The 11403-nt window shown below is 42.9% G+C and overlaps 1 protein-coding gene across 1 annotated transcript in view; it reads right to left on the bottom strand.

The window, feature by feature from the left end:
• Positions 1-11024, bottom strand: part of DCK (deoxycytidine kinase) — a 19150-nt gene extending 8126 nt beyond the window's left edge. Inside the window, exons 1-2 of the mRNA XM_018553569.1 lie at positions 10809-11024; positions 5069-5184 (exon numbers count right to left, since the gene is read on the bottom strand). Coding sequence (XP_018409071.1) covers positions 5069-5184; positions 10809-10923 — 231 coding nt within the window. The 5' untranslated portion in view covers positions 10924-11024. The remainder of the gene's footprint in view (positions 1-5068; positions 5185-10808) is intronic.
• Positions 11025-11403: the final 379 nt, after the last annotated feature.

Genomic DNA, 11403 nt, shown 5'->3' on the forward strand with positions numbered 1-11403 from the left:
TTTTTTTTCTATCGTTTTTTCGTTGGACACTTCATAATATTGGACATTTCTTTTGATTTTGATTTTTATTCTCATTCTTCTGGGCTTTTTTTGTTTTGAAGATCGGAGAGCTTTAGAACTTTGGGTGCATTTTTTATATTATAAGTGCATACATCTACTTATTTTCGAAAGAAAACAACACAGACTGTTTTATATTGTGATATTTTTATTTTTTACATATATGACACATGTTTATTTATTTAATATTTTTTTCACAATAATATTTTTTTCACATATATGACACATGTTCTTTGAAGATTTTTGTTTATTTATTTAATAAGGTTCATGTATGACACGCCTTTTATGACACCTGCTGACACATTTTATAACGTACTATAAGTTTTTACACAAATATTTATTATATATACACTGTTTCACGATTGCTTGACACGGAGGTGACACCATATGATCCCTACCGTTATCTAATTTCCTGAAGGGCATTTAGCACTGTACACTTCAAATACACAACTAATCGATGATAATCGATAACTTTCTCCTTCAGTTCCCTCCTCTAATGATTGAAAGCAGGCAGTAGGAAGGTACAATAGCCAGGCTGCTATTGCAGTTTAAAATAGCCAATAGCAGGCTGGCTATTGCTACCAGCCACTGTCTGCTGTGTGTACAGTCAGCTGCCTCACCAGGCAGTTGTCATTCCCCAGTGAAGTGGAACGCTGACACTAGGGGTCTAACAGACCCCTAATGTCACCTTAAAAAGAACCTGTCCCCTCCAATGTGCTATCACATGGAGGGCTTGTGAGCCCCCCTTAGATTTACTGCAAGGGGAGTTTTTCCCTAGAAGATAGGCTTAAAAACTTTGGCTGAACAATAAACAATGTTTTTGTCTAACGGCGGTGCAGACACTGGACGAAACCTACGAAAAATTAGTAGCTTTGCAGGATTAGCCTCACACAGATTAGTTTTAATTCATCCTCAATACCTAGCCAACAAAGATTAGCATTGACGTGCGTGTACAGTATATGCAGACAATTTTGAAAAGGGCAAAAACTTTAATCACTAGAACTTCAGGAAAGCAGCTTAATACACAGTTTAACTCCTTCAGCTCCTGTATGCTTATAATCCCTCTCCTTTTTTTAGAGCAATTTTTACATTTTAGCTATGGGCCTGCTGATGTGCCAAAACTTGACGTTACTTAGGATATAGTAATGCAAATATCAATTAGAGCTGCAACAACTAATCGACTAAGTCCATTATAAATCGGTGATTGAAAAAGTTGACAACATTTTCAATCATCGATTCATTGGCTTTCAATTCGTTGGCCCTGTTCACGACTCCACACACACTGCACCTCCTCCCTGCTTCACGCTCGCCACTGCCAGACCCGCCCGCATCTCCCAGGGGGGGGGAAAAGAGGGAGTGGGGGGGGGGGGGGGGGGGGGGGTGACAGCCGCCGACAGACAGGCCCGATCTCAGAAGCAAGTTGCTGGAAGACTCCTCATGCCAGCCTGCACTTTCCCCACACATGGTGCTCTATAATGTATTGCTGGGATAGTGGGATTTGTATTCCTCTATAGCTGATGGTACATTGTGCTGTTGTGCCGCAATGCAGAATACCACCAGCTATAGAGGACTACAAATCCCAGCAATACATTATACACTGTATGTATAACGTAATATTGCTGGGATTTATTGTACTCCTCTATAGCTGCTGGTATTCTGCATGGCGCTGTATAGAGGACTACAAATCCCAGCAATAATACATTATACAGTGGTGCAATGCAGAATTCCACCAGCTATAGAGGAGTACAACAAATCCCAGCAAACAAGGCTCTTTTAGCAATATTTCCTTGCAAAAATGATTCTATTTTTTATGCAATGTAAAAGGCGAATACAAAATTTGACCATGTGTCTTAGTGCAGTAACATTTAGGGGTCTATTCATGAAGCAGCCGAAGGATCTAGCTGTAGCTTCGGCTGACACCGGCAACTGATAAGAACAGATACTACACTTGATCTTAGCCAAAAGGCCGAGACTGAGCCTATGTGAAAGGTGAAACTGGCCGAGCGGCCGGCAGCCTGCTTCTGACAGCTGGGCGGAGCCAGCCGTGATCTTACGGCTGGCTCCGGCCACTTGAAGAGAGATCAGCGTCCCTGGTTACCAGCTAATCCTATGGCAAAATTTATTTATTTTTTTGACGGCAGCAGAGCCGCCCGCCAATTTTTTCTACTTTTTAAACTATTTTCTATTCTGCTCGGTGCCACAGAGGTACCGGGCAGAACAGCCGAGCCGAATCCCGCTCAGCGGCATTCGGCCATTTACTCACTGCTGTTTTGCATATATGAGAATAGACCGAACAGCAGCGAGTAGCCTGCCGAAGGTTCGTCTTAGCCGATCCAGATGTTGGATCGGCTGAGTCGAACTCCTTCTGCACTTCAGGTCGGCAGAACATGCTGAGCATGTTCGGACGACCTGAAGCCACATGAGGTACGGCTGAAACCAGCCGTACAAACCTGAAGTGAATAGCCAAACAGCGTTCGGCTCACTTCACTTCAGTCGTTCACTCGGCTGCCTACGGCAGCTTAGTGGATAGACCCCTTAGTGGTACTGCAAATAAAAAGCGTACATTTTACTCTGATTTATAATAAACACAATTACATTTCTAGCACACAGCATGGCACAGTTATTTACTAATATGATATAGCCCTATATAGAAATAGCAAAAGGGAAAGAGTTAATAAGGGCTAACTCTGGTTCATAAAGGCTTAGCCCTTTACCTGCCAGCGCCGTAAGGCATACGGCAGAACAAAACTGTTCCTGGCTGGCCAGGTCAGTATGCCTTACAGCGCTGGCATTTACAGTTCCGCTATAAGCTCATGGTCATGGTCATGGTCTGGCCACTCAGTGTAGAAATGAACAATCTCCGATATGTTTATGTACGTGACTTACACACCTGTTTGTTTGTTTGTTTTGCTAATGCATGGTACCTGATCCGTTGTCACTTATGTACTGTTGTGTTTCCATTGTTTTGTAAACTCAATAAAAACTTCTTGAATGAAAGAGAACCGACATGTGAGGTTGCATTTACTGACATTAGTGCAGATCAAGCGGCACTTCTGGTCTAAATACATTCTGACAATATTATAAAAACAATGTGACTTCACCAGGTATAGAGGATGAGTAACAGCTGAACAAGAAAAAAACTCAATTTCCCCATCCACGCTAACAACTTTTGAAAAGCCTTTCAATACTGGTCACAGTGTCTTACTAAAGCTAGCCATTCATTGCTAGATCTTTCTTGCTCTTGGTCATGGGGCTGAACAAGAAAAAAAAAATCATTTGACTGGATGCAGTCAGTGTGGCAGACTATTTTCTACCCAAATTTGTCAAAGTTTTTGAGCTTGGTGGTGTTGACAAGGTCACCTGGGGCTTGAACGTCAGCCAATTCAGCAGAAATCAGCCAAAATTCAAGCCATGAGTGGATAGCTTTAGTCCCAAACAGGCCTGTGCTAGATTTCAATAATTCCCTACACTGTTTGCATATCTTAGTATATTTATAATTATTTTTGATTCTATTACAAAGAGCAACAGCTTTATATTAGGAGGAACCACCATATAGTTCCAGTAGAGACAATAAATAATTGTTTAGAAGTATTTTGCCTTTTTTATGCTTTTTAAACCATCTACTTCAGGGATGGAAAAATATGGAATTCAGGAGCCAGATCAATTAACAACTAGAGAAAACCTTCAAAGTAAAAAGGTGCCCATACACCTTACGATTATATCGTACGATAATCGTATGCGATCGGCTTTTCGTACGACAATCGTAACGTGTGAATGTAGTGCCCGACCGATAGTACTGTACAAATCGTACGACTTTTGATGGTCAAGCATGTTTGAAAACTTTGGTCGATCGTATGATGTTCGCATGGTTGGTGGCGTTTCCGTCCGTCAAAAGTCGTACGATTAACACTGCGAATACGAAAATAATTACGGTCAATTACTGCAAGTCGTCCAGGTGGTTTTTTTTAAACTACCGCTGCTTGAACCTTGCGATAATCGGGGCAGGATGGGGCCGTCATACGTAAATCGTACGATGGTTCGATCATCGGACGAAAAGTTTTGTCCGATAATCGTAAGGTGTATGGGCACCCTTTAGGCAGCAGCTGCTGTAATTGTTAAAGAGCATTGGCTACCTGGTTCCTGGGATTTGTCCAGCCTGATCTTTTTTTCCCCCCAGTAAACTGCACATGTGTGTATGTTAGGGATGCACCGATATATCGGCCACCGAAACATATCGCCCGAAAATGGCACTTTTGGCATAATGCCGAAAGAGCCATGTTTCGGCCGATACATTGGCGCATCCCTGGTTTCTTTTCTCCCCGTTGGCCGCTGTTCCAGCGGGGAGAAAAGAAAGTGACAGCCGGTCGAGCGCTGCGGTGGAGAGCGCTGTGAGCGGCCGGCGTCTCCTCCCACACCGCTCTGCCGCCTATCACAGTTGGAGACAGCGCTGTCACAGAAGGCTGGGCTTTCCTCTCTACACCGCTCGATCAGCCTCCTGTGACAGCGTGTCAGAGAGAAAAGCAAGATACACACACTCAGCGATCAGTGATCGCTGAGTGTGTGTGTACATAATTGAGGATATGGTATGTGTACTATATCCTCAATTATGAATGAATGGGAGTGATCTACATCACCCCCATTCATTCATAATTGTAGTTATAGTAAACAAACAATATTCTCAAGTTATCAATGAACAGGAACACTCAGTATAGATGATTCCTGTTCATTGATGAGAAAAAGAGATTGAGGACTTTGTGTTCTCAATCTCTTTTTCTATTTTAAAAGGGAAATATCAGGGGTCTGTTTAGACCCCTAATATTTCCCCGAAGCCCCTAAAAGTAAAGTAAAAATATTTAATAAAAAAATGAATTAAAAAAAAGTTTATAAAAAATTAAATAATTGAAAAAAATAAAAACATTTTCGGTTTCGGCCTAACATTTTTTTTAATTTCGGTTTCGTTTTCAAAATTTCTATTTCAGTGCACCTCTAGTGTATGTACACATAAAAATACCTGGAATTCATCTTGAGAGCTTTGAACGTTGCACCATCTTGCTATAGGTTCAGGGACAACCTCCCAGTCCTCATTGCACTTATTGAGAAGGCAGACAAAAGTAGATTTACCAGCAGCTATTGGAAGAAAAGAAAGTGAATTAAAAGGGTATCATGTATGTACATCTACAGCTTATACAGGAACATTCAATGAGTATGCAGATTGAGATGTCACTTGCTGCTGCATGTTCTCGGACAGTGACCTGGGTCCTTCAGCACCACCTTAGTAAGCAGCAGCGGTGCCTTCACCCAGATAGTTATTACCTTCCCCTAAGGGATTTTGTCTACATCAAGGTTTCTCCACCAATGTTCTGCAGAACCCTAGGGTTCTGCCGCTGTCTCTCAATGTAGAGGTTGGGCATTGTCGTGCACCAGGAGGAACACAGGACCCACTGCACCAGCGTAGGGTCTGACAATGGGTCCAAAGATTTCATCCCGATACCTAATGCCAGTCAGGGTGCCATTGTCTAGCCTGTAGAGGTCTGTGACTCCCTCCATGGATATGCCTCCCCAGACCATCACTGACCCACCACCAAACTGGTCATGCTGAACGATATTACAGGCAGCATAACGTTCTCCATGATATAACAAGATAAGCAGCGCTTACTGCAAAGTCAATGTGATGAATTTTTAGTGTATCGTGTCAACACACCAATATAAGTAGATAAATAAATATTGTGATGTAAAATACAAGCTGCTGTATTAAAGACCGCTGGGTCTGAAGAGTTTTAAACCAAATTAACAGCGCTAGTAGGTGAATCAAAAAAACATATAATCGTGTTTGTGAACTACAAATCACACAAAAAACACATCAATGCAAGTGCCGTTAATCAATAAAAAAACAAAAAAAAAACACGGCACTGTAATAGTTAATAAACCTGTGTACGATTAGAAGGTGATTTTTAACCAAGTGCTTCTAGGTGTCTCAGTGTGTAAAGATAAAATGGATTAGTCTATCCACATTAAAAAATCCTTCACTTTTTTTACACCTTCATGTGAATTAATACCATTAAGTGACAAATCATATGCGTGAAAAAATTCAGGTGGGTAAACAAAAATACAAACGAAAATAATTGTGAATGACAATTAATTGTGCTAACAAAAAATATATATAAACAGATAAAGTCTCTGTAATATACAGCTCCGCTTCAAAGCCAAATAGCAGAGCCTTCCAATGTTCAGTAGAGTAGTGCTTTCCTGGGGTTTGTATTAAGATCAATACATCCCCCTAATAGAGTGCGTACTCACCCCAAACTTTCGGCTGTAACAGACCGCCCCAAACGCTTTGTCTGATGGGACACCGTTACTGCGGCGTCTTTCGTATCTCGTTCTCCATGGCTTCTCCAGACCCTTTCATGTCTGTCACATGTGCTCAGGGTGAACCTGCTCTCGTTTGTGAAAAGCACCGGGCGCCAGTGGTGGACCTGTCAATTCTGTTGTTCAATGGCAAATGCCAATCGAAGTCCACAGCGCCGGGCAGTGAGCTCAGGGCCCACTAGAGGACATCGGGCCCTCAGGCCACCCTCATGAAGTCTGTTTCTAATTGTTTGGTCAGAGACATTCACACCAGTGGCCTGCTGGAGGTCATTTTGTAGGGCTCTGGCAGTGCTCATCCTGTGCCTCCTTGCACAAAGGAGCAGATACCGGTCCTGCTGATGGGTTAAGGACCTTCTACGCCCCTGTCCATCTCTCCTAGAGTAACTGCCTGTGTCCCAGAATCTCCTCCATGCTATTGAGACTGGCGATGGCACGTATTGATGTGCCATCCTGGAGGAGTTGGCATGCCTGTGCAACCTCTATAGGGTCCAGGTATCGCCTCATGCTACCAGTAGTGACACTGACTCATCTAGTCCATCTAGTGCACCTGTTAGTTTCATTAACACCAAAGCAACTGAAACTGATTAACAACAACTGACCTGCTCAATATCCTAGGAGTTTCATTGACTTGATGCTATACTCTGATTAAAAAGTGTTCCTTTAATTTTTTTGAGCAGTGTATAAGGTGCTCCGATGGAAAACCAATGTGAAGGACATTCTTCCTATTACTGAACACCAATGTAAGTGGGCACTTCTTGCTGTTCACCAGTGTGAAGAGGAACTTCACAACTGATATTAATGTTAGGAAACTCCCTTACCACCAATTTAAAGAAGCATTTTTCACTGGACACCAACCTAAAAGAGGAGAGTGTTAATACAAATTATCCACCCTAGTCACATCAAAAAACAAACATGTTTCACAAAAAGGGGTGCACGCCAATATTTCATTTATTATTATTATTATTATTATATCTATAACTTGCTGATCTTACTAATGTATTGCCAGTTGTAGATGTAACAAATTATTTCAGGGGTTCTCCGAAACCTAAAAATAATTTGTAGGGTTCCCCCAGGATAAAAAGCTTGTGAAAGGCTGGTCTGCATTTCCACCTATGAACAGCTTTTCTTAGTCGTAGAATGAGGGGGTTCTGTCTGCAATGAGTCACATGATTTATAGATGTGCATTGTAAAAAAGGAGCAGTAACTGCAAAGCAGACCCTGCATTTAAAGTGAACAAATATGGCTGGCCCCGAGTAAGTTATATAGTTACAATTGACACAAGGGAACAAGGGTTTTAAAATAAGATATAGATGTAAAAGAGACCAGTTTGGTGGACATCTAAAAGTCACTGAAAAGACTATACATTACATTTAAAGTGGAATACTGCTTTAATGAGGTTCAGCATGTCACATACAGTTCAGAGCATGACAACTGTCCCGCTGAAAACCCAAAATATCAAACGCCCAGTTTTTAATATATTGCTTCTCAAGAGTAGGTAGACCACGCATACACTGATCAGTAGGCTTGTTGAAGCACCATGTGGATGAATAGAATGGTAGTGATTATAACTACTAGACACTGTCAATGTCCTAAAGGACTGCAGTGTTCTCGTAAAGCCCGGGACACACTGCACGCAAAGCCGCGCAGAGCGAAGCAAAGCTGTCCGGCATGGAGCTTTGCGTGCAGTGTGTGAGCTGAGTGCAGTCAGATGATTGCCAATCAGCCAATCGGCTCCTGCGTAACAACCAGCCAGCTGTGGCATGCTGACGTTTACACACACGAGCCGATTGGCTGAAGATTCAATTTTTCATCTCGGCACGCTCAGCTACACAAGCTCCTCGCAAGCTGACGTGCCGGGGAGAAAATTACATGACACACTGCTCGCGAAGGCAGCACGTCAACGCTCCGCGCTGCTTCGCGTGCAGTGTGTCACAGCCTTAAGAGTAGGGACAACTGCCACCAGCCATTCATGCACAAGATGGTGTTGACAGCCAGACAACAACTGACTGGCGGGAAAGCTCACAGATCACAAGGTTGCTGAACAAAGGACTATAGCTGGTTTGTGCCACAATCTGGTACTGATGATTTAGCAGGCAGTACACCAAGCAGCAATTACAGCCAGTGCCTAAACTCTAACTCCCAGCCTAGATCACATGGTCTCTGTCCACCAATTATAACTGCAGCTAGTCTATTAATAAAGGGCCAGCAGCAAGGGGTTAAAACCCTCGGCTTATACTCGAGTCACTATTTTTTCCCAGTTTTTTGTGGTAAAATTAGGTACCTCGGCTTATATTCGGGACGGCCTATACTCGAGTATATACGGTATATATATATTTTCTACAATAAAAAGACTACAGCTTCTCAGACTCCCAATATAGTCTGACTAATTATATTTACAATTGTTTGTTTTTCTGCACTTGTCTGCATTGGGTGTAACCAAAACATCTTAAGGGTGGAACAGCTTTACCTATTACCAAGGCTGGAAATATCTGTACAAAATAAGTCAAGGCAAATGGAAATCTTTTCCTGGTTTGGGTCTTTAAATGAAACCAGTTTGACTACTGGGGAGAGGACCAGCCTCAAATGACCTAACCTGGGGTGTATTTATTAAAGTAGCTGAAAATTGAATTGCTACAATAGCAATCAGATTCTTCTGCTCCTTTCGCCATGGCAAGATGTTTGGCAACAAGAACACAAAAGCCACTGTTATAGTCAGAGCCTAGAAAGCCGCCTGGTAGGTTTAAACTGCTGTGGTGTTGTGAGTGGGTACACACACATAGGGCTGTATGTGCCAAGAAATGCAGATATGCCACTAGTGCAATTAATGAACGGTACCGCACAATGCCCCTCCCTTGTGATCACAGTGTAGGGGGTGCGTTACGTGGCCTTCATGTGAACGGCACCCCAAACGCACATCCCACCCACACCGCCAAATACCATGCTTTTGAAAAAATAGTGCATGCGCAAATTTGCTGTGAACGGGCCCCTAGAATGCCTCCTTTTCCTTGCAGGGTCCTAAGGAGACACTGTTGTATGTGCTAGTAAGCTATGTCTCTCCATAATCACAGACACAGCATGGCAGGTCACCCCCCCTCCCTCTCCTCCAAATTGGTAGATGTGATCTTGTACTGGACAGGAAGTTCAGGGAAGCTGAGCTGAGAGAGTTGGAACCGTTTGGAAACATGAAGACTGTAAGTGTCTGGGCAGAAATGTAAAGAAATACTTTGTTGGGTAATGTATATTTGTTTGATTTCCATCTTGCTCCTTCCATTTTATTTTTCATCACTACGGCTGAATTTGATGGTCAGTTTTTTGATACATCGGTGATAGCATCCAACGAGGATCGCAAGTCACACACACACACCCTGTGATTTATCAGACACTCTTTCCAACGCAACCCCGCTTCAGCCATCACTTCATATGGATGAATGATATTTTTTACGTCTCCACTGATGTTATACACACCCCTCATCCTTCTCCATAAGATCGCCATCGCCTCCATCTAACAGTGAGTCCCTGCATCTTTTTACGTATACATTGGTTTACAACAACTATACCACTCTAAATAGTTTCCCAGGTAATAACGCTCCTTCGTGTTTTTTTGCTGTTTATTCCAATTACAGGGTTCCTCTCTCTGTCTAAGGAGACCGCACAACGGTTATCATTGTTCATTTTAATAGTTTTTTTTATTATTATTCTCCTCCTCCATTATAATCACAGTAGTGCGCTTATCCATCTTTTAGTCGTTTTTTTATACCCAGCTTTAGCTTTCCCTTCTACTTTAACAGCACAGCACCATATATATCCTACAGCCAGATCCAGGACGCATGACACTTGACCATTTGCATATTTTCAAAAAGAAAACAATGATTTCTAAAAAAAACAAAACACACACTTCACAATTGCATATAGCGGAGACCACAACTAACAATGGTCCATAGATGAATGGAATAACAGTGATCGGAGGGCTGGCGGTGCCGGACAGACATGCTGAAAGGCTCCAATCATGTCAGGGGGGGGGGATCAGGGAGGAATGTGTCCCCCCTTTGGAGTAAATAGGATCATGATTTAAAGGGGTTTGTTTGCCTTCCTCTGGATGAACTGTGGGTATAGTGTATTAATTTCCCTCTATAGATTGAACTGGATGGATGGATGTCTCTTCTCAACCTATGTATGAGTGTTCTATCAGAGGGAGGCACCTGCCATCAGCCATCGCGGGTTCACAATGACAGCCTACTTAGTGGCGGGAAAGCCCTTCATAAACACCGATCGTAATGTCGCTGAACCAAGGCTGACAGCTACATTATTACCACCATACTATGGCACATATAATACTATAGAGGCACCCAGGCAGCGTCCTCGTCTCTACAATAGGCTCCTCTTACCGATGTTGCCCTCTATGGAGATCCTCTTGATTTTGCTCTTCTTGCCTAGAGATGAAGTGGATGAGCTGGGTGAAGGGGGGAGGTCGGTGCAGATTCTCTTCGGTGGGGTAGCCATAGTTATGAAGAATACACAAGACCAGTGCCACACAGCGCGCCTTATACTCTTCTGTCTCCCGCTTCTTCTAGTTTTGAGTTTTGGCGCTGGAAGGACAGCTGGGTGGCGTCACCTCAGAGGCCACCGGCAGCTGCACATTCGCCGGGGTCCGTGACGTCAAGCGTGAGGGCTCACCCGCAGAGGACACGGGCCAACCAATCAGCGACGAGAAGTGGGGAGCGGATATCAGGGCGCGAAAGGGCGGGGTTATGACAGCTGTTAGGAAGAGACCCATGACGAAGCGAAACAAGCGATTGTACTGTGTGGCTGCATATACCATAGCGGGGCTGAAACACTGTTCCTTTATTATTACATCTCTACTATTCAATTATATGTGTGTCATTGTATGGAAATGTCAAAAAATAAATATATCATTTTTATACATATTATATTGATAAAGTAGAAAATATTGTATATTTATTATTTTTATACATATATTAG

This window comes from Nanorana parkeri, unplaced genomic scaffold (assembly GCF_000935625.1).
Source record: "Nanorana parkeri isolate BGI_ZX_2015 unplaced genomic scaffold, ASM93562v1 scaffold124, whole genome shotgun sequence".
Taxonomy (NCBI): Eukaryota; Metazoa; Chordata; class Amphibia; order Anura; family Dicroglossidae; genus Nanorana; species Nanorana parkeri.